Source organism: Medicago sativa, chromosome 7 (assembly GCF_051527215.1).
Source record: "Medicago sativa cultivar Bolivia chromosome 7, Bolivia_mono, whole genome shotgun sequence".
Classification (NCBI taxonomy): domain Eukaryota; kingdom Viridiplantae; phylum Streptophyta; class Magnoliopsida; order Fabales; family Fabaceae; genus Medicago; species Medicago sativa.
This window is the reverse complement of record NC_140755.1, coordinates 99,067,668-99,091,896: the sequence shown is the minus strand read 5'-3', so window position 1 is coordinate 99,091,896 and position 24,229 is coordinate 99,067,668. Positions and strand designations below refer to the sequence as shown.

Below are 24,229 nucleotides of genomic sequence, written 5' to 3'. Positions count from 1 at the left end.
TCAACATGAATACCAAACAAATTCTAATGGCCACATGTTATCGTTCCGAAAGTAGTTTGCTTGAACTAAAATTGCGGTGAGTTAATAAGAACAAATCATGGGCAATATACAAACACGTGTCTCCCATTCTTAACATGTGGGAAGCTGGTGAAGGTTCCAAGTGATGAATCCGAACAAAACGAAGAAGCCCGATTCTGTCTCACTCTGCATGCATGATATCACTCCTTCTATTATATTTATATAAGATAATAAATAAACTCCATCCCTTGGCTTTGCTTCAATTAACAAAGGATGATGGAGGATGAAAAGACAACAAACAAACATGGAAAGAAGAAAATACACACTTCTTTTGGAAGCATAACTATTGGTGGTGAAGGTGGAATTACGGGACTTCTTGTGTTCGGTGGAGCATTGGCCATTGCAGGTTTCATGGCTGTGACTTCTTTTGGAAGCAAAAAACATAAGAAAAAACCCATCATCCATCCTCACCACCAACAATTATTATTGGATGACGATAAAGACTCACTTCATGATTCAACAACCCAACTTGAGGAGGATGCCACATCGTATGATATAACAATTAATAATATACACATATCACACATAGTTTGATTGGTAAATGTATCTTTTTAAATTGCAGTCGCAATTGCAGTTATGCTGCAAACCTTTACATCGCAATTGCCTGCAAACCTTTATGTCGCAATTGCGGTTGCGGACAGCAATTTAAAACGTCTTTTTATTAATAATTATGTCATTCCCTTTGTCATGTTCAATTACAGAAAATTTCAATACATCGTTAACTTGTGTCAGTTGTTGCAGTTGTTTGACATCCAATGAGTGCACCAAGACAATTAGTTCCTTTGAGTTGCTCTCTGAACCATTGATTGTGGTAATTCATCCTTCTTTATAGTTTATTAAAATGCAGCTGTTTGAGATTTTATTATGTAGTGTGTGTGTGTGTATATATATATATATATATATATATATATATATATATATATATATATATATATATATATATGGGGTTTGCTAGAACACACCCACTAATTTTTATGTGGGAGTGTTTTAGCAAAGCTACACCTTAGGGTGTAATTAACCACTTTTTAGTTATTTACTTGCTAAAACACTCCCACATAAAAACTAGTGGGTGTGTTCTAGCAAATGCCTATAGGATTTGCTAGAACACACCCACTTGTTATTGTTAGAAGGTGTGTTATAGCAACATACACCTTAGGGTGTATTTAACCACTTTTTAGTTATTTACTTGCTAAAACACTCCCACATAAAAACTAGTGGGTGTGTTCTAGCAAACCCCTATATATATATATTGCCTTTAACTTGGATGTTGAATTTGGTTCAGGAGGGGAAAATCGACAATGAACCCAATAATACTTGCTTCCATCATCAGGAAATTGCTTCCTTCTCTGACCATTCCCATCCAGAAAGTGCAGCATCATCAAACGAAAATGCAGTTGCTGAAGAATCTTCGGGAGAGGAAGAGAAGGATGAACCTCAAGAAGGCCTAACAACCACAGAAACAGAGGATGAACCTCAAGATGACATAACAACCACAGAAACAGAGAGCATCGATGATGATGATGTTACAGACACCGACGAAGATAGCTCAAAAGCAACTGAGACTACCTCCCTTGATGACAAGGAAGGGCTGATAGAACAAGAATTCAAGAAATATTACTGTGAAAGCAATGTTTGCGGTGACTTATATGCAAATGATGGTTCACGCTTTGTTGGAAATGAAGATGCAGCACAAAAAGAAGCAATTTTGAACGAAACAGGGAATTTCACTATGCTACAAAAGAAACAACCATCAATACTGACAACCTGGGTTATGCCCATGCTGATGCTAGGATTGCTAATGCTCCTAGTTCTGCTGACCCGTGGCTTACAAGAATCTCTTAATGTTCTTGATGATGCGATTCTGTAATAGTCCCTTGAAGTGAACCAATATATATATATATATATATATATATATATAGGGCTATGATAGAAGACACCTTTTATGAAGGTGTCTTTTATCAAGTTACTCTATGAGCATTTGTTAAAAGACACCAACTACTTTTTATGAAGGTGTCTTTTATCAAAGTTATAACTAAAAAGTGAAAATCGATAAAAGACACCACCAAAGGGTGGCTTGTAACATAACCCATATATATATATATATATATATATATATATATATATATATATATATATATATATATATATATGTTATGTTTTATGAGTTAGAATTAATATATTTGTTCTTTTTAAATGAGTTTCCAAATGGACATTGGTATTATCAGTTAGGGCTATACAACCGGATTAAGATAATGGAGGAAAATATATTCCCAGAATCCGCATTTCAATAAACTAAAATTATGTATATAAAAGAAGAAATGGAACTTTTTACAAGTAAAAAAGGAAAAGAAAGAATTCAGAAAGCTCGTCTGCTAACCCTATCCTCATTATACCAAGCACTTTATCACACGTTTGGTAGAATGAATTTAAAGTAAAGATATCCTAGCAAGCTCCTTGTGTAAATGCTGCACAAGTACTTTACAGTGTATACTCCTTTATCCTATCACTCTTTTCTATATACAATGCCTTCAGTTTTGAGTTTCTGAAACTTTGGCTCAATTGACTGCCTGCTGCCGGCTTATTGGGTTAGTGAGTTGGAACAAATATACGAGAACTATAAACCAAAATTTAGACATATAAATGTCTGCGCTTCTGCGGACAAAACTTAATTCCAGAACTGATCTGTAATCATTGGACGAAACTGTAGTGAGTATGGCCTAGTGCAGCTGCAACCAAATCATCTAGCATTCAAGAACGCCATGGTTTTCCATCAGGCTTGGCCAACTACAGCCAGTAGACCATCCCAAAACACCCGGTATTTGATCTACTCTAGAGCAAGCACTCACCTGAGAAACAAATAATTTTTGTAAGTTGACCATGAACACATTCAATGAAACAACGATCACAAATTAAGAATCAAGCATAACCAGGATTAGACATGATACAGTACCAAATTTTCTAAATTTCCTTCAACTTGAAATAACATAACAGCCATTCCCCTTCCGCCATCAACCTCAGCCTGGTCGTTTGATAAGTCAAATGTTAAGATATGCCAAAATAAATTAGTACGTGGATTATGCCAAAGACATCATCCTATATTTGAGTACAGTAAAATTTCTGGGGACTTGGCTTAATTACTCACCACACAAGAACATACGGCTATGTCTGAAGTGGCCAATGCTGTAGCGACCTCAGCCATCATGCCTGAAATAATTGTTTACAAGTTTAAAACCAAGATAGTGAAATAATCTACTGTTAACCAGTTTAATTACTAGATGGAATAGTAATAGTTAAAGAAGTAACATATAGATATTCATTTCACCATCCTATCCTTCAATCACTCTCTTACCCGTTGGATATACTAACATGATATCATTTTACTCCTATTATTATAATTATGAGAGTTTAAAAAATGAAGCCATCAAAAAGTTCATTGGCCACATGGTGCAAAACATATATTTTACTAGCATGGATGATCAGGAAGCTTACCTCTTCGGTCTATGCATACAACAGATAACCATTGGATGGAATGCCCTTCTATATTGTGCCACGAGGCAATTTTATGGGCTTGCCAACTTTCTAAACCTGGCAGGACTTCTTTATATTTTGGATTGTTAACTTGAATCATATTGGCGACATGGTTTCCCTGCAGCATCATGTCCCCTTTGCCCTTCAAATTTACATGATGCACGTGCTTATTGTGTTTTCCATTGACCTTGGGTGTCCAAGCACTTCCATTCTTACTCTGAAGGACAGTCTCACTTCTTTCTGAAGTTGATATTTCCACACCGTTCAATAATATTTTCCCCCTTTTATGTTTGGAGCTACTGGAACCATTTGACAGTTTTTCAGATTCACTATCCCCGTCAGAATCACTGAGAAAGTCATTAACTGCTTCTGTAGTGATATCAGCAGCGGAAAGTGCAGCTTGCTCCTTCAGAAACTACAAAAAATATAGAATGTTTAAAACTATATATAACAAACTTTTTTTGGTAAGAAAAAAAAAAACATAAACTTCGTCTGAGTTGGTGAATCATGCTCAAAATTCCTCAGATGACCTACCTTCATTATTTTGTGTCTTGCACTCCGTGTTTTAGCATGTTGCAACCACTGCTTATGCCTTTGAAAAGCTGATTTGCTAGAAAGTGCCTGGTAACGAAGTTAATTATGAGCTCCAATGAAGTGAAAGGTGAATATATATGATACTTTAACTAACTCACTGACCATTTATGAAAATTTATGTAAATAATAAAGCTGGAATAATTTCCCTATACTAGCATAATATTTACTTGTCAAGCCTAAGCCACTAACAAAATAAGACTTCTAAATCCAAATAAAGAAAATAAACACAAAATATGAAACAAATTCCTACGATTGCTTCCTTAATGATATGAATAACTGATTCCACAATACATTCTAAAGATGCTATAAGATATCACAAATATATTATGATGATATGCTAAGATATTCAAAAATACTTTCATAATATTCGGAGATATTCTAAAACAAATTTTGAGTGAATATACAGATTTTAATACCCAAAATATTTGATGTGCGCTTATATCATAAATCTGAAACTTAATAACAGTAGGTAATGAATCATATAACTTGATAAACATCACACCTTGCAAATTAGATTTGTGTTTTTTTAATGTGCGCAACCTTGCACATGATAAGAAATAAAGATACTAATTGCCCACTTTTCCCCCTTTTTAATTACCTATTTTCCTATTTAGTAGCAAGAGAGAGATATAAAATTAATAGGAAAGTGTGTAATTAAAATGTGAAAAAGTGGGCACTTAATAATCCATATGTGTGCAAGGTTGCACATGTTAGAAAGATCGTTGTATTTTTATACATTCAAAATATAATCACTTTCCAGTTGCATCAGATCCATCACTCCAAATAGAAAACATACTGGGTGAGGTTAACAATACTGACATTATATGTGATTATCTCCACAACTTCTGCATTTGCAAGCACTCGTGCAGGAGAAACAAGATTTCCGTTGACCTGCATTAAACCTAATGTGTCAATAATATTACAAAATAAAAACGTGTTTGCTTTGTATCTGTCTTTTACTGACCGACACTTGATTCCATCAGTACAAAAATGGGGATACCTTTGCAGCTACCATCTTGTTGCCAATTTCAGTGTGTATCATATAAGCATAGTCAATCACAGTAGCACCTTGAGGAAGATTCTTAATCTACATAAAATACGGTGGAAAAAAAAAGCATCACGAACCTGCAGACGGTATTATTTCTGATACGGGATTCTTAATTATCTAACGCAATTTGGATGAGGAAAATAGCCACGTAGTATATGACATAATCCACTGTTACCTCTCCACTGGGTGTAAATACAAAGACACGACTGCCCAGAAGATCTCTTGTAACAGTGTCCACAAATTCCCTAGAGCTCATGTTGCCAACAAACTCTTCTTGCCACTCTCTAATAGCATTGAGCCAGCCAATCTGTAGAAAAGGCTCATGAAATCAGCATCAAGATCTTAATTTTTGGTGCAAAGCCAAGACCAACAGTGTAACATCATTAAAATAGACTAATAGGTATATTAAGCTCGCTCTTTAACACACGATTTCTATCATAATCAGTCAATTATAGATAGCGTACTCTGAGTGCAATGTTGGCATTGCTAAGACACACTGTCTTCCCCCTTGAGCTTTTTCCACTGGGCACTGCACTTCCAACCAAGCCAGTAACGAATTCTCTCCCACTATAGTGAGCTGCAATGCCCCTCTCAGCTATCAAATCCATTTCTTCTGTTCTAATCTACAAAAATAAATAATAAATAGAAGAGGATGATAAACTCATTAGGAAATTTTGAGATGAACTTCATTTGGATTAGCTAGGGCAGTAGGTACAACCCCTTGAAGAAAATGGAATGTGGAAAAATAAAATTTAGAAATAACCAAATAAAGACTACCTGTATTTCAAGCCTGAACATACTCTCATACAAAAATGGAATCACAGTGCTATGAAGACTTTTGTACCCATTAGGTTTAGGGGTTGCAATATAATCCTTCACCTACAAAAAGTAAATCGAATATTTCTTACTAAACAAAATATTTCTCACCAGTCAAAGAAAATATGTTTCGCTTAAAACCAATATTATGTATTCTAAATAGAATAAAAAACAAAATACATACAGATCTAGGAATAGGGGTCCAGATTCCATGGATCAACCCCAGAACATGATAGCAAATCTGCAGAAAACATGAAAAATGAGAGCAAGGCCTTTGATATACCAAGTAAAAGGTGGAGCAAGTGAAGAAAAATCATATGTCACTATGGGTAAGTGGTTACCAGCTGTGGACTGCATAAAGGCCCAACCCCAACGCACGGCTTTGGTTTAATAATGATACGAAGCTGAATACATCAAAGAGTTGATTTTTCAATTAAAAAACACAAAAACTTATTTCAAATTCTTTATACCACATTAAGCCTTTCAACGTAGAAATCAAAGCAAACCTGTGCAATTTGGTTAATCTCATTGATCAAGCTTTTAGATTTGAGCACAGCTTTATAGACACTGCAAATAATCAATAATATTTTTTAATAAATAGTCACAAAAGAAAAGAAGTACCTCAAAAGTCCAAAATAAAGTATGCACGAGTATGTATGTAAAACGTACATGATATCAAACAAATTAGCCAACATGAACATGTGAATAAACAAAATGGTTGCATTGGCACTGAGTTTCGTGGATTAACCTGTAAGGCTCTTTACACACAGCACGAACTTCCGTTTTAACTGTCATAAGGTCTAAGAATTGATCATCTTGGATTTTCTTTAACAATATTTTGTTCGCCTATCAAGAAATGGAGAAGATATAAGTTTAGTCACTGGACTGCAATGATACACAATCACCCGGAAAAAAGGTTTAATAACTGAACATATAGAGAGGTTGCATTGCAGTAATAATTTATCTACATGTCTATTTGAACAAAAAAAAAATATAGGCCGGCCAGTACTACCTCTAAAAGATCTTTCTCATGTTCTTTGAATAGGTCGGCAACTCTTCTCTTCACCTTTGCATAATCTTCAGGATTTGTGTACATAAATGATAGATTTTCTAGTTCTGACTGCATCATAAAAAAAGTATAATAATGAAGCAGGATCCAAGAGAATTTCCTTCGTGTCATGAAATACAAGTATTTTATAATAATGTTGAAAGTAAGTATTTCTATCATGAGTTCTAGTCTATTTATGTGGACTAGTGGCATTGTAGGAACAAAACATGCATGCTAGTCCTTAGCCTTGGCAACTATGTAAATATACCATACCTTAATTTGATACATCCCAAGCAACTTTGCCAAAGGAGCAAATACCTGTAATGTCTCCATTGCAATGCTATTCTGTACACAATATATTAAGTTAGAAAACAATTTAGGAGCTAGGCCCGTCACACACTCAACTCAATTGGTATACATATAACATGTTAAAATGTCAATACTTCTATATTCTTCATGATATAAATACCAAAGGCTCATTCAGTACTTTCGGCATTATGTCACTTTTTTACAAAAACCCGTGATAATAACAGAACGCAATAACTCAAGAGATTTCACTTTCAGTTTCAAACCATTGAAGATTAATAACAAGTGGCCTAAATGGATATATGAATCATAGTTTTAAGGTTAGTGACAATAGATGTTGCTCATATGCAATATTTCTATCAAAATCCTTTAACCCATGTGACTGCGAGGCCTAGGTCCGGCCCTAGCCCAAGCCAAGTGAAGCAAGAGTTTTAGGCCTCTATTTTTATATTATTTAGACCTCTAAATTTAGTCCTCCATATTTTGATTATATATCAAAAGTCCCACACACTAATCACTTATTTGGCAACAGCGCAGCGGTAATTATGTGCTTGTTACTAAGTTCTTCGTCACGGGATCGAATCCAACATATCTCACTTTGCTCTTTTTGTAAGGAAAAATTACTTCCTAAATAAAAGAGTATCTCTCAATGGAATCAAACACGACGAGCCTTGATTCAAACTGTAAAATTAACCTTCGCACCACTGCATTTTATTAATCAAGTACAGTTCATACAATATATGTATACTTAAATTGCTATAATTAGTTGGACTCATAATCTGAGTACACTACTTAAAGAATTTGATGAAGCTCTGCAATTGTTTATACGCAACAAAAATTTACATCAATTATAATTAATAATCATGCTTTGAAAATAAAATAAAATAAATATAACCTATATACAATAATATCCTATTATTATTAATTTTAGGCAAAATTACACTCGTCGTCCCTTGACTTAATTTCAGATAACGATTTTGTCCTTTATCTTTTTTTCACGTCATTTTTGTCCTTTTGGTCCGTTTGCATATGGATTTTCAAGCATCAAATCTAAAATTCATATGAAAACATGAGTGAAGGACTAAATTTGAACACTAAGCTCATATCGAAATAAAACCATAGATTTGAATCTTGAAAATCCATATGCAAATTGATAAAAAGGACGAAAGTGACATGAAAAAAAGATAAAGGACGAAAACGTTACCTGAAATTAAGTTAAGGGATGACAGAGTAATTTTGCCTTAACTTTAATAGGGCCTCATCTAAATTTTCACTTAGGCCTCAAAAAGAATGATGAAGAGTCACCAGTAGGTTATTCAAATCAATGGAAATTACCTGTTTATGTGGAGGCATATGTGAAAGAGTGCGCATGTTATGTAACCTGTCTGCTAATTTGACGATAATAACACGAACCTGCAGTGACAAATTCTTTAGTTGCCCAGCCAATTTCAAAATTTAATACACCGGGAAGAGACAAGTAATTTTTTCAAAAAAGAAAAAGACAAGCAACTTTTACATAAAAGAGGTCACCTCCTCTGTCATAGCCAGAAACATTTGCCGAAGGTCCTCTGCTTTCACATCTTGAACAGAATCATTTTCATTCTTGTACTTCAACTTCCCCAGCTTTGACACCTAGTTGGGATCGATAATGTAATTTACATTCAATGTATAAGCAAATGAATATGGTACCAAAGCTACCAACGATTAAATTACGTTTCATTAATAAATTACAATCAAGGTTACTGAAATACCTTAGTCTCTCCTTCCACAATGTGACGCACTGTAGCACCAAATTCCTCCTCTATCCTCTCAAAAGTCACAACATCTGTATCTTCAACCGTGTCATGAAGTAATCCAGCAGCAATTGACTCCCAATCAAGTTCCTGGACAAATGGTTGGACATTCATTATAAATATTAACTTGTTATATGCTGATGTCATTATATCGACAATTTTTCAGAAGAGGAAGCATTTCTTAAAAACTCACGAGTTCTCCAAGAATCCGTGCAACCTCAACCGGATGAATGATGAAGGGTTCGCCGCTGCGTCTTTTCTGACCATCGTGAGCTTTAAATGCCAACTGTAACAACCAGGAACAAAACAGAAACAAAACAAAAAGGTGATTTTCTACTATATCGAAAAGATTATTCTTCCGAAACAAGTATATTAAGATTGCTTTCACGAGGAAGCCAGCTTACCGTAAAAGCATTATGGACTAACTCCAGTTCTTTAGGAGGAAGATACGAGATCACGGGCCTAAGGTCCTGATGCAATTAGATGATATAAAGTATAACTCAGACACGAACAAAAAGTACGTCCCCATTTGCAGAACTATAATCAACAATACATGTGCCAACTGCCAAGGTTCAGTAAAGGTCAAGATTGTACCTCCCACAAACTTCCAGGGGAAAACTCGCTGGCAACGTCCGAGGAAAAAACCGAAGAACAAGACAACTGCCATTCTCTAGATGCAAATCTAGAAAAGATAGATCCAGAGAATCCCTCGTGAAGTGTGACGCCAAGTGCTTTGTCGGAATATGAACCTACTATACTAAAAGCTTCACATGCCTGCCAATTTGCAATATTGATATTGACCTAATTAATAACAATGACAATATCTAAATAACGACAGTTGAGCAATATTGATATTGACCTAATCAAATTCGTCTTAATACAAACATAAGGCAATAAAAACAGTCACAAGCAGACAGCTCGGTTGGTGTGCCGAACAAATCTAAAGGGGGTCTAAGTTCTAACCAATAGGTCAAGGGTTCGAACCCTGAAAACTAGTCTAAACACTAATAAACATTATCCTATACAAAAAAATATATTGTAATAATGATCCGACCCAACTTTTCAGCTTCTCTAATAGTATAGTATTTATTTAAGTAAAAATTGAAAGCACTAACTAACATCGTGAAATAGGAAATGCCGAAAACGCCAAGGGAACTACAAAAACTTACAAAATTAAACTGGTTACTTCTTCCATTTCGACCATTCAACAAAAAATATTGATGAGGATGAGCTGTGCTTGCAAGAAAGCCGGTAAGAACCCTAGGAGCTTTCGACGCACACGATAGATGATTACAATCATATCTTCCATTTCCATCCCCTCTCCAAGAATTGCATACATTCACACACTCCAAAGAAACTGCAAAAAAAAAAAAAAAAATCACTCAGAATTAAAAAATACCAAACACTAGTAACATTTTCGCTTAAAGATTAAAAGAACTAGTTAATACAAGCAAATTATGAATAATTAATGAAGCAAATAATTTAAAAATTGAATATGCTCCGATTAATGTTGCGTATCAAATTATTTATAAAAAAGAATCAAGTTGTGATTGAACATTACATTGAAAATCAACGCACATGCAACAATAAGTAGAAAAAAATATTGAAACAATTGGAGAGGAGAGTTTTAGTACCTGACATGAAAGGTGCAGAAGCCATAATTGAGAGAAACAGAGGAATCTCATTGAAGATTGAATTCCATGAATGATAGGTTATGGAGGAGAAGGGGAAGAGAATTGAATCGGAAAATCGAGAAGATGGTTATTGCGGTTATGGTAAGAAGAAGAAGAAGAGAGTGAGAGTGGTGTTGATTAAAGAAGCGAGTGAGTTGAGAGAGGGTGAGGCCAAAGAAAGACAGATAACAAACACAGCTGCAAATGCAAATGAGATATCCTGTTACGCTCGGTCCACACAAATATCCTTTTATTATTTCTTTAAGATATTTTTATCTTTCTCCTCCTTATATCTCTTTTCTCATTACTGTGAATCAATCAATAAATTAACCAATAATAATTTTATTTTTAGGGATAAGAGTTTTAGATCCTTAAATAAGTGGTCAAGGCATCGATTATTGATTATTGCTTAGGAAAAAAAATGATTGAAATGAGAGAACTCACCTTATATGTGTATTTAATACATTTTTGATAACGATTAATGATTGTTAAAAGATGGTGAAAATTTTGTTTCCTTTGATTTGCCACATTTGTTTTCCATATGTTATATAAAAGTGGTTGTGTATATGTCAAAAAAAAAAAAGGTGGTTGTGTAGCGGTCATGCAAAACAATTTTGCATTGACGTTATTTCTTAAATTCTTTTTTAAGAAATGCTAAAAACAATTTCTTTATAACACTTGTCTTTTCATCAGATAAAACTCGTGTGTATCTCATCACTTTATATGTGTTCCATTTATAAAGTGTAAAACATGTATGAATTTCATACAATGAGTGAATGTTAAAAAAAGTATTAGAAAAGGGGTGTTCATAACACTCGTCTTTTTTCTAACTTATCATTCATATTCTCTCTATCACAAAGGTTCAATCCACAAACATTTCATCTTCTTCCTAGCAATCCAAAATCAACATACATTTTAGACAATAAAGCTAAAAATATTTTTAAAAAACATTTTCATACCGATCGCAATGGACATGAGATTGCCTTCTATGTCAATGTTGTAAGACACTGAATGTGTTCTCCTTATGAGGAAGACTTATAAGCAACTTATTGAATCTTAAGGCACTTAATAATTAATCTCGGAAAAGAATTGTACTTTAAGGAAAACAGCAAGCGATATTTTCTTATCTTTACATATTCAGATTGAGCAAGGACAACAAATCCATTACTTGATGTTTTCCTTCTATATCAACGATGGATTTGTTGTGAGTGCTCATTTCCTCTCTTGTTCTTTTCCTTAAAGTATAAATCTTTTTTGAGTAAACACGAGAAAGAGTGCTCAATCCTTGTATATTTACATTTGAAGTACATTTACATCTTGTAACCTGCATATATTTACAACACCTTGTTTTTTTTAGCTAACCTTTGGTAGTATATTTCCATTTCAACAATAAAACTATCTTGTTCTAAAATTTTACACCGAAAAACAACTCTCTAAAAAGTACAAAATGTACTTAAAAGGGATGAAACTAGAAAGTCGCAAAACCAAAACAGAGTGACGAACTATGCCACCAAACATGAAAGTCAAACATAAACGAAGGTTTGAAAGTCTTCAGCCACCACCATAAATAAAGTTTGATTTTCTCAAGTAATTGATCCAACTAAAATTGTGTTGTTGATAATTTTTTTGAATTGCGCTCTTTTCAAACGATCAAGATACAAGCTAGCCAAATCACTTGAATACAACCACGAAACTCCTTTCTAAAATGTGTCTCCTTGATATGATTTGTAAAAATCAAACAAATGATCCAATAAAAAAAATAAAAAAATCAATTCAAATCAACAATTTGTCTTTGACCTTTTTTTCTTCTCTCACATTTGGGTACAAGATTGAATTAAATCAAACAAACACAAACAATATTGTTCAGGGTGTGACACAAAAATAAATACCAATATTTTATTGATATTGTAAAACGATGTATAAAACAAGATAATTTTTTCACTATAATTTTGTACATATCATTGAATAGAGAAAGTTATTCCATAACTTTTTTCAGCATTGATTTAGGGGCTTATATTTAATGATGTTTCAAATTGAATAATAAGCTGATGAGTCATAAAGTGGTGTGTTCTCACGTTCTCTCGACTTTCAGGGTTAGCCTCCTGCTACATTCTCTCAACTTTTCTCTCCTTTTATTCTTCCATCCTAGTGGGTGTTTTTTGGTTATTTTTGACATGGAATCACCCCTCACCGTTTATTTCTCTCTTTTTACTTAAATAAGTGGTTATCCACATATATTTGCTTATTCTATTTTGTGTTTTTTTAAGTGTCCATCGTCTTAGTACGATGTTGTGTTTGGTCGTTGTCTTGTGCGCATTGTGTTAGGTGGTCGTCTTGAGCGCCGTCTATTGGTGTTTTCATCTTGGCGCTGTGTTCATTGGTTCATATTGACATCTTTGCTTCAACTGATTACAAATCTGATAAAGACTTGAGCGTCAATGTTGCAAATCCGAAAGCACAAATATTCTGGTTACATTTATTTTGACATATGTAGGCACTATCATGTTGTCGTTTTATGCTATTAACATAGGTGCTGCAAGATTGTTTGTCGTACCTTTTTCAGTTTTTAGCAATTTTAAATTTGTAATGATCTATGTATTTGTCTGATCTGAATGAATGAATATATTTTTTAGTAAAAAAAAACGTCATAAAGTGGTATGAAAGTGCATATGTGAAATAAATCTCATTTTTATTTAATTTTTCAAATCATAAAGTATTATTTTAAAAAATAAAACTTAAGTCATCGTGAGCTTAACTCAGTTGGTGGGAACAATGTATAAAATATGAAAGGTCTGAGGTTCAAACCTCGGCCACTAAAAAAAATAAAAATAAAACTTAAAAAAACTTAAAATGAATATATCGTAAAATCCAGAAAAGAAAAATTTCCCAAACTATACATTGACATATCACTTGATAATTGGTCAGCTGATTAATGAATACGACACAGGACACAGATTAATGAATACGACACATAAAAAAATGATTAATGAATACGACACATAAAACATAAAAAAATGTTCAAAATTCTAGATTAAGTTTTAATTTATATCTAGATTAAGTTTTAATTTATAAAATTAGACAATATATTTTTTGATTTAGAAATAGATAAGAGGACCAAAATGTGAATCAACAAAACTAGGGATAAAAGTTTGAACTTTTTTTGTTGACAGAGCCAAAAATATTCCTGGAAGCCAAATCAAAACAATAACTAAATATTACCCTCTGTTCTAAATTATAAGTCGTTTTGACTCTTTTATACGTATTAAAAAATGCAAGCAACTTTGTATGATAAAGATTTACTATAATTTGTTTTACAAAACCGTCTTTATTAAATGATATTGAAAAGATAAATTAAATAATTGAAAGAAAAGAAAATAATAAATAATTAAGTATATAATAGAAAAAGTAATATTAACTATTCATTGATATTGATTTTAGTTTCTTAAAAAAATTATTCATTGATGTTGTAAATCAACTTATAATTTAAGACAATTTTTTCTTCTTGAAAAAGACTTGTAATTTAGGACAGAAGAAGTAATATTTTTTTAATTAAAAAACTAGCAAATTTACTAATAGAGATACTTATAAATTATTCATCGACGATATACTAAGACTAATAACAGAAGTTAAACTTCCGGTTTTGAAAAATATGAGTTAAGTCCTTACCAATTTGACAATTCATAGAACATATTTCATTTGAAACAAGAGTAAAACTTGTATTAGCACAACCTCAAATAAAATGATTTGAAGAGACCCGCGTATATGATAAAAAGTAACAGAAGAATAAACTAAACAATGTATATTTTAAAAATAACTAATAGATATGTCTTTTATTTTATTTTATGAGTGTATCATAATCATTGATATTTGAAGTTGTGACTTGTGACAATTATGGCACATAGGATATAAGAGTTGATACTTGACAGTAGAATGTAACCATGGGTATATACCACGAGCAAATGGTTTAGATAGTGGAGCATATACCAAACACAAACACGCCAGAACGGGGGATAGTACGGTTGAGTTCAATATACTGGTCATGATTTGTGTATCAACTTTATCATGAATCATGATCCAAAACACTAATCGTGACTATAATACTATGGGATAAGTAATCCCTTAAACCTCTATTTACCTTAAAAAAAACACAAGAAAATAAAACAAGTCCCAGGTGTTAAATTTTTGGCGCTAAGTCAATTGATTCCATTGACAATCATCATTAATCTCAGATCAAATAAAGAACAAGACACAAGGTTATGTCAAAGTTTAGGATAAGAGGTATCAATAAAGAAGAAGGCACAAGGTTTTGTCAAAGCTTAGGATAAAAGTAAGTGTGTTATAGTTATAGTTTTGCTTTTGTTATTATTATCTCTATCACATATTCATACAAACAAAAAAAAAAAAAACTTTGTTCAAACTTCAAACGGCGAAAAGATGAAAACTAATATGTCAATTTATCCGTTTTTCTATTACATTTAATATTGTGTGTGTATTATTGCACCTGATATAATTTTTTTAGCATATTTTTGCTTCAAAAAAAAAATAATTTTTTTAGCATATACCACACTTAAATAATATTGATAAATATATTGAAATAAGTTCCCATGAGCTTAGCTCATTTGGTAAGGGATAATGCACAATATGTCAGGGGCCGGGGTTCGAACCCCGGACACCCCACTTATTCATCTTTAAGGCGAATTTCTCTAGCCACTAGGATTCATCTTTAAGGCGAATTTCTCTAGCCACTAGGCTACTTGACAAAAAAAAATCGAAATAAGGTCCCTTTAAAGTGTAAGTAGTTCATTTTTAGGTGAATTTCTCTAGCCACTAGGCTACTTGACAAAAAAAAAAAATATCGAAATAAGGTCCTTTTAAAGTGTAAGTAGTTCATTTTTATTTGAATAGAGTATTGTTTCTTTTTTTTTTTTTTTTGTCAAGAGTATTGTTTCTATTGTTTGTTGAATTGTTCATATTTTAATGAGATTTAACTAATTTTTTAAATTAATTTTTTAAATAATAGTTTCAAAAAGATAAAATGATAAACACAATAATCGAAATGAAGGAAATAATCGGAAGAAAAATTACTACATCAAAAACATATACGTCCTTTTATATATATGTAATATGTATAGATTATATTCGATTATTTTAGTATGAATTATTGTTTTTTACTTAAAAAGTATCAAGAATTGATAAATTCATTGTTACACGATTTTTGACAAACTTTTATGACATTAAATATTTTTTGGTGAATAAAAGACTATTCTGATGTTATAAACGACTTGCACTTAGAATAAAAAGTTGTGATATTATTTAATGAGGGTCAAAATTTAAGTTTTTGTCCTGATGTTGATTATGAGAATCCAAATTATTTCCATTTGTCTCTAATATTGATTGTCACATTTGAAATATTTTATAATAATTTTTATTTTAGAATATCAATAAATAATTTAATAATTTTATCAACAGGGCTTGAGTTCATTAGAAATGGTTAGAATTCACAACATAACATATCGACCATCAAATCTTATCTTATCTTAAAAAACATCTATATTTAGTATCCAACATTCCTTAAAAAAAGTATCCGACATTATCTCAAAATTACCTTTAGTGGATAAAATCTATGAAAAAAAAAGAATTTAGTAGTAAGAGCATCTTCAATTGGGGTTCCTTACTTAATAAGGACTACTCCCCATTAAAGACCCACCATTGAAGAAAAAAAAAAGAGTCCTTATTAAGCAACAAACAACTATATAAGAACTCTTTCTCCTGGACAACTAACGGCCACACGTGTAAAAGAAGTAATAAAATATGTACCGGTTGGTTTCACTTGCAAAAGAAGTAATAAATTATTTTTGTATAATAATGTAAAGTTAATGAGACATTTTTAAATACTTTTCATTAGAGTCCTTATTTATGTATTGCTATTAGAGTCATCGAAACTTTAATATCTACTTTCATTAAAAAAAAATATAAATAACTGATATGTATAAGGTGAGATCTATTTAAGACTATGTGCAATGGTTGTGTTGAATCTGACATTCAACAAGGGAAAGCAGTCCAATGGGGAGTTGAAGAAGTGTTGAATGGTGTGCTGTAAGAGAGAGATGATGAACCGGTTCAACACAATTGAATGCATTAGAACTGCCACGCGTCGCAATTTTAGTGGTCCGTTTTTGGCGCGTGAGTTACAATCGCCGACAGGGCGCGTTAGTTGCAGAGGAAGGAGAGAGAAGCAGAAGTTTGGAATGATGGGGGACACGTGTTGGTCTTTTATTGGTTGCCCGATTTTTAATTTTTTTTAATAATTGTACATCAATTATTTTGTTGAAAAATAATTTAAAAAAAAATATATATATATCAAAATTCATGATTTTTTTTTCTCTATAAATAGAGACTTGGTTCATTTCATTTGGACACAGAAAAAAATACCAAGTTTTTCACTATCTTCTTCTTATTATATTAGCAAACTAAGTGAAGTTTTAATCTTCTTTTTAGTGAAGTTAAGAAAAATAAAAATAAATTATTTAAATAAAAAAATTTCAAATTTTTTCAGTGTTTCTTTATTTCAATTTAATTATAATCGATAATTGTAATTTTATGTAATTATAAAAACAAAAATATAAAATTAAATAAGAATAAGAAATAAAAGGTGGTGGGGTAGAGTGTTGAATGAAAAAAACCATTGGAGAGGTTAAAGTTGAATGAGTGTTGAATTAAGAGAGAGAAAATGATGTGGAGTGTTGGGAATTGAAAAAGTGAGTGTTGAAGGGTGTTGAATGGGGTTAACCATTGTAAATGGTAAGGAGTATGTCGACGGAGGCTTTAAGGACAATGAAAATGGTATGGAACAATAAAGTAATAAAAGTTGGACACGTAACCATTTTGTCTACGATTTTCTGTGGCTATAAAGTCTCTGCTTTTGTGCTCTGCTCAACACGTCGCACTAATTATCACTCTCTAACGTTTTGGTTTTATCCAACTTAGAAATTCCAATTCCAATTCCAATTCCAATTCCATTTGAGTCCAACTTCTGGTCAGTTCTGCAGTCTAGAAGAACAACACTGTGATCATCGTTATGTCTACGCAAGCTAAGTATGTTCGAGTTCCCAGTATCAGAGACAGAGTTCAAGATACTCTTTCTGCTCACCGTAACGAACTCATTTCTCTCCTTTCCAGGTTCTTTTTCTTCATCATCATCACCTTCACTTTCTATGTTTTACTATGCATGGCTCTGTTTTATTTGTTTGTTATTTTTTTTTATTTTGAAGGTATGTGGCTCAGGGGAAAGGGATCTTGCAACCTCATAATTTGATTGATGAGCTTGAAAACATCCTTGGTCAGGAGGATCATCTTAAAGATGGCCCCTTTGGTGAAATTATCAAGTCTGCACAGGTCTGCTCTCTTTCCACTTTTTTGTTTTTTCAAGTTTTAAGTTATAATAATTCGTGAAATTAGAAATACAAGTCATATGCTTGTTAAAGTAACAAATACACAACTTTCTTTCTTTGTAAAAATGCCCACTTTTGTTTGTTTAAACAATGTCCTAAATCATTTGCTACCATTTTTCTCTTTTGTAATTACATCAACCTTCACATAATTTCGCTAATAAAGAAGTTATTTGGTGTGATTTTTATGTGAGATTTTACTTTTCCTCAAAAAGAAAAAAAATGTGAGATAATAATAATAAATAAATGAAAGTAATTAGTCTCCATTTACAATAAAAATTAGAAATTAAACCGTCTTGTATGTGCAGCTAATATGTTAAGTTGCAGTTAACATAGTAAAAGGTCGGGTATAACCTGCAACACTTCTTCTCCATGCAGTGTCTCAGTTTTGCTACTAGCATCTGAGAAAAAATAAAATAAACGAAAGTAATTTCGTCAAAAATAAATAAATAAAAGTTCGACCCTCCTAAACCATGACTCAAATTTGAGATTTTGCTTATGAAAAATTATGCCTTCCCATATGGACCAACATATATGTTGATTATTTATTTTTTTGGGTAAATTAGTTTTGAGCTTTGATTCTACTATTACTCAAACAAAGGGGTTATTATTGAACATTTCCAATAGTGTTATTTATATACTGTATTTGTATCTATTTGGAGCTAGCTGCATTAAGCTACAACTAAATTAACAGTAATTGCAATGCAAGTATGGTGTGAAAAATCAGTATCAGAGGTTAGACATCATTTCCCATAAATTAAAAGGGACAGAATATTCATCAATGATGTTGTGGTACTGTCAAATGTCAATGATTGAAACTGTCACATTCATGAAAGTTACCAATCACCGTATCATATTGAAAGATTTAAGATATTGTTTGAAAATGTGTAGCATTATTTTTGTGACAGGAAGCCATAGTTTTGCCTCCTTTTGTGGCAATAGCAGTTCGTCCAAGACCTGGTGTTTGGGAATATGTCCGTGTTAATGTCTTTGAACTCAACGTCGAGCAATTGAGCATTTCTGAATATCTCAGCTTCAAAGAAGAACTTGTAGATGGAAAGTAAGAAATCTACCGCTTAGCTTTTATTACGAGAAATTAACTCTTGAGTCTTGTGATGACCGTTTGTCCTATATTGTGCAATAGGATTAATGATAATTTTGTACTGGAGCTAGATTTAGAGCCATTTAATGCATCATTTCCTCGTCCAACCCGTTCATCATCCATTGGCAATGGTGTGCAATTTCTCAACCGCCACCTCTCGTCAAATATGTTTCGCAACAAAGATTGCTTGGAACCCTTGCTTGATTTCCTCCGTGCTCACACATATAAAGGCCATGTAGGTTTTCTGTGTTATGCATTTTTCACTTCAAAATTTCTAATGAAATGATTATGCTAGGTGACTACCGTTGTAATTTCATATATGTAGCTTGACCCTTAATTTCTCTCCCATATTATAATGTTACAGGCGCTGATGTTAAATGATAGACTACAAAACATTTCCAAACTTCAGTCTGCTTTGGTCAAGGCCGAGGATCATCTTTCTAAGCTTGCGCCTGATACACTCTATTCTGAATTTGAATACTTGTAAGACTATATGTTCTATGAAGGATTTTCATATCTTTCTCGTGCATTACAAATGATGTGAGTATTTTATAGGATATTTTGATATAATATTTTTCCTCTGACTCTTTCATCCATTTAGATTACAAGGAATGGGGTTTGAGAGAGGTTGGGGTGATACTGCTGCGCGGGTATTAGAGACGATGCATCTGCTGTTGGATATTCTTCATGCCCCTGATCCTTCTACACTAGAGACTTTTCTTGGGAGAGTACCAATGGTGTTCAATGTTGTTATATTGTCCCCACATGGCTTCTTTGGGCAAGCCAATGTCCTGGGATTACCTGATACTGGCGGACAGGTATTCTTATTTATCATATGCGATTAAGAACAACTGAACTTACTCTTGCTAAAAAAAAAAAAGAACAGCTGAACTTAATGGACATGTATGCATTTTTTTATAGGCAAATATTAGTGGTTAGTTTGTTAGGGGGAGGGGAATTTGTTAACATAAGGGATTGAACCCTGGACCTCCTTACTCCTTCAGCGTCCCAACCCTGAACATGTATGCATTGTTTAGTGCCACATCTCTCATATCCCTGTGTCCCTTGGTTGATTCCATCTATTTGTCTTGCTTTGTTGAGTTATATTATATGCGAGTGCCATTCTACACAAGTTTTTTTTTTTTATCATAGGTTGTTTATATACTCGATCAAGTGCGTGCCCTTGAGAATGAGATGCTCGCTCGGATCCAGAAACAAGGACTTGATTTCACTCCTAGAATTTTAATTGTAAGTGTAACTTCTTGGAGTCAGGTTCTTCTTATTTGATAAGGCTGTAACGTAATTGGCAGTTTTTTAAGTTCAAATCAAATTAGAACTTGTCTGTTTCTTTGAAGGTTACTAGGTTAATACCTGATGCAAAGGGGACAACATGCAACCAGAGACTAGAAAGAGTCAGTGGCACTGATTATACACATATTTTGCGTGTTCCATTCAGATCAGAAAAAGGAATTCTCCGTAAATGGATCTCAAGGTTTGATGTCTGGCCTTTCCTGGAAACTTATGCAGAGGTACAGCCTATCAACATGTACAGCTTCAATTATTAATCTGACACAGGATTATTAAGAATGAATGGTTTCATAACTTAGTTTAGGCATGATAGAGTTCAATTAATGCATGATATATATTGCATGTGCCAGCTTTTCCACCTAATATCATTGGTTACAAATATCGACAGGATGTTGCTAGTGAAATTTCTGCCGAGTTACAATGTTATCCTGATTTCATCATAGGAAACTACAGTGATGGGAATCTTGTTGCATCTTTATTGGCTTACAAAATGGGAGTTACCCAGGTTTTTGTCCCTTTTTTTATCACCTTATTTCCATACTAAATTTGAAAGCTTGTGTCATCATCTGCTGAGAATGTAACTTAATAGAGTTGAATGTTGTATGTGTAGTGCACAATCGCACATGCATTGGAGAAGACAAAATATCCAGATTCGGATATATATTGGAAGAAATTTGAGGACAAATACCATTTTTCATGTCAGTTCACTGCTGACCTAATAGCCATGAATAATGCTGATTTTATCATCACCAGTACATACCAAGAGATTGCAGGAACGTAAGTAATTTTTTTTCATGATATATGGTATGCTTCGCGACTTGTGATAAATCACTGCTTGTTAGTCTGCTTTTTAGTGCTCTCCCTTTTATTTGGCTTGTCAACATTATCAATTATATAACAATTATTTCATTGCTTTTATAAGTTGTTGAATATTTATTTTGGAGATGAAGTTACAATGAATTTGTTTTCTGTTATAATAATAATGTTGCTCATTTTATTTTCTTAACTTATGTTGTCTTCCAGGAAGAATACTGTTGGCCAGTATGAGAGTCACACTGCTTTTACTCTTCCTGGACTTTATAGGGTTGTCCATGGCATTGATGTTTTTGATCCCAAGTTCAATATTGTCTCTCCTGGAGCAGATTTGACAATATATTTCCCCTATTCTGAAAAGGAGAAAAGACTCACAGCTCTGCATGGTTCAATTGAAAAGCTATTGTATGATACCGAGCAGACCGATGAGTACATGTGAGTTTATTGCAGTTGCAGAATTTTTTAATTTAGGTTATTTACTCCTATAACAGTTCATACCTCTGTAAGTAATTGATCTTCTGATCATGGATTATGTTAGCTTCCACTTTAAACTTGTTACTCATCCTTCAGTACCAACACCTTATTTAACATCACACTGAGATCTTGACATGTTTATTTTTTACAATGGATAGAATATCTAGAAAATCATGTCACATTTGTCAGGTATGTAAACGTGACTGAGTTAACGAATTTATCTTTGTCTCTATGTGGCAGCGGTTCTCTGGCAGACCGGTCAAAGCCTATAATCTTCTCCATGGCAAGGCTTGACAGAGTTAAAAACATAACTGGTTTGGTAGAAAGCTATGCTAAGAACAGCAAATTGAGGGAACTGGTCAACCTTGTCGTAGTAGCTGGTTATATTGATGTGAAGAAGTCCAGTGACAGAGAAGAAATTGCAGAGATTGAGAAGATGCATGATCTCATGAAGCAGTATAATTTGAATGGCGAGTTTCGGTGGCTTACTGCTCAAACAAATAGAGCACGTAACGGGGAGCTGTATCGTTACATAGCAGATACAAAAGGCGCTTTCGTTCAGGTATTAACTGACCACTCTTTACTGTTTAATTGACCACTCAAGCATCATTATTCATTTGTAACTCTTCCTTTCTTGCTGCAGCCTGCTTTCTATGAAGCTTTTGGACTTACGGTCGTAGAGGCCATGACTTGTGGGCTCCCTACATTTGCCACTTGCCATGGTGGTCCTGCTGAGATCATCGAGCATGGTGTATCAGGATTTCATATTGATCCTTATCATCCCGACAAAGCTTCAGAGCTATTACTTGAATTTTTCCAAAAAAGTAAGGAGGATCCAAACCATTGGAACAAAATATCTGATGGAGGTCTTCAAAGAATTTTTGAAAGGTAGGTGATTTTTGGTAAAAGTTAGTGTATTTTCCTGTTGACAAAAAAATGCTAAGCAAATAATTAAACAGGTACACATGGAAGATCTATTCTGAAAGGCTTATGACCTTGGCGGGTGTTTATAGTTTCTGGAAATATGTTTCCAAACTTGAAAGGCGCGAAACTCGACGGTATCTTGAGATGTTCTACATTCTTAAGTTCCGCGATTTGGTAAGTCGTGTTACAATTTACATCCGTTCCCTTGTTGGTATGCTATGATCTATTATAAATTTTACCATCTATATGCTCTGTGCCTATTAAATTTATAAGATCAGGTGTAATAGAAACAAATGAAAGTGAACTCAATTTTGTGTGTCACAAATTTTTCAGGCAAATTCTGTTCCACTAGCAACGGATGACGCAAATTAACCAGCTGATGTACGGCAGCTCTATGTTCTTATCAAGGACTGACAGCAGACAATAAGAGTCTTGTATGTATATAAAAGTCTGCTTCTTGTGTTGTAAATTAATGTTTTTCTGAGGACTTGAGGAATTTCATGGAAGCTTGTTTGTGTTAGCTTTCATTATATTAGAAATGCCGAGTACTGGGTTTTGATGTCTCTTGTATTGTTTTCCCTAAGACAAGCTTAATGAGATACGGGAATAAGATTGGTAAGAACAAACCATGCTAAATCTTTTACCTAACTTTGAACAAGTGAGTTCATTATCATGTGAAGGTGTATTTGGGTCACGGATTCTCTACCTTTAGGCCGGAAAAGTCACTTTGATGTTGTATAATCTCTCTCCCGTATTGCATGCATTTAGGGATGGGAATAGGCCAGGCCGGTTTACAGGGGCCTACGGCCTAGCCTACGTCAGGCCAGACCCAGTGGCGGAGCCACGTGAGGACATGGGATGGCCATGGCCTCCCCATTATTCCTGGGAAATTACCAAAATACCCCTATGTTAATATGAGATTTACATCCATGCCATCCCATCTTTTTCTGAAACACTTCTCTCTTGGCTGCCTGTGGCGACAGAATGGAGAACAAAGCTGGCCAGCTTTAGCCAATCCACACTCTCACTCTTACTTTCTCTCTCTTTCTTTTTCTCTCTTTGAGGGTTTCATTGTATATCTTGTTATCCCTTTGATAAAAATAATATTGTGAAGCAAAAGTTGTAATTTTATTTTCATTGTGCATCTCTAATTGTTTACATTTTTCTTCGATCTTAGCTTGCATTAGGCCTCCTATTTTACAATCAAGAAAGCCCCTAAAATATACTCCTGTAAACAATTATGGATTATAGCCTTTACCCTTTGGATGATTTGAAT

At 33.5% G+C, this 24,229-nt stretch overlaps 2 protein-coding genes and 1 pseudogene across 3 annotated transcripts; 2 read left to right on the top strand and 1 right to left on the bottom strand.

The window, feature by feature from the left end:
• The first annotated feature begins 233 nt into the window (after positions 1-233).
• On the top strand, positions 234-1,976 carry LOC146911068 (uncharacterized; annotated as a pseudogene). The gene is made up of 3 exons (XR_015017827.1): positions 234-566; positions 820-889; positions 1,361-1,976. The product of XR_015017827.1 is annotated as an uncharacterized LOC146911068 (transcript).
• A 384-nt stretch (positions 1,977-2,360) lies between these two features.
• Positions 2,361-11,041, bottom strand: RSH1 (RELA/SPOT homolog 1). The gene is made up of 24 exons (XM_085723769.1): positions 10,846-11,041; positions 10,381-10,568; positions 9,806-9,985; positions 9,616-9,681; positions 9,405-9,497; positions 9,170-9,301; positions 8,949-9,050; positions 8,754-8,831; positions 7,386-7,457; positions 7,077-7,184; positions 6,813-6,910; positions 6,571-6,631; positions 6,406-6,468; positions 6,249-6,305; positions 6,026-6,127; positions 5,713-5,871; positions 5,424-5,555; positions 5,201-5,287; positions 5,020-5,091; positions 4,141-4,227; positions 3,568-4,021; positions 3,221-3,282; positions 3,029-3,097; positions 2,361-2,924 (listed from the first exon to the last, which is right to left on the bottom strand). The coding sequence occupies exons 1-24, from the start codon at positions 10,868-10,870 to the stop codon at positions 2,820-2,822; spliced, it is 2,652 nt and encodes an 883-aa protein (XP_085579895.1). The 5' UTR covers positions 10,871-11,041; the 3' UTR covers positions 2,361-2,819.
• A 6,781-nt stretch (positions 11,042-17,822) lies between these two features.
• On the top strand, positions 17,823-23,579 carry LOC146911066 (sucrose synthase 2). Its single transcript, XM_085723768.1, has 15 exons — positions 17,823-18,063; positions 18,156-18,279; positions 19,241-19,392; positions 19,477-19,669; positions 19,799-19,917; positions 20,036-20,252; positions 20,587-20,682; positions 20,790-20,963; positions 21,131-21,247; positions 21,353-21,519; positions 21,766-21,990; positions 22,270-22,591; positions 22,673-22,917; positions 22,989-23,127; positions 23,287-23,579. The coding sequence occupies exons 1-15, from the start codon at positions 17,963-17,965 to the stop codon at positions 23,323-23,325; spliced, it is 2,430 nt and encodes an 809-aa protein (XP_085579894.1). The 5' UTR covers positions 17,823-17,962; the 3' UTR covers positions 23,326-23,579.
• The last annotated feature ends 650 nt before the right edge of the window (positions 23,580-24,229 follow it).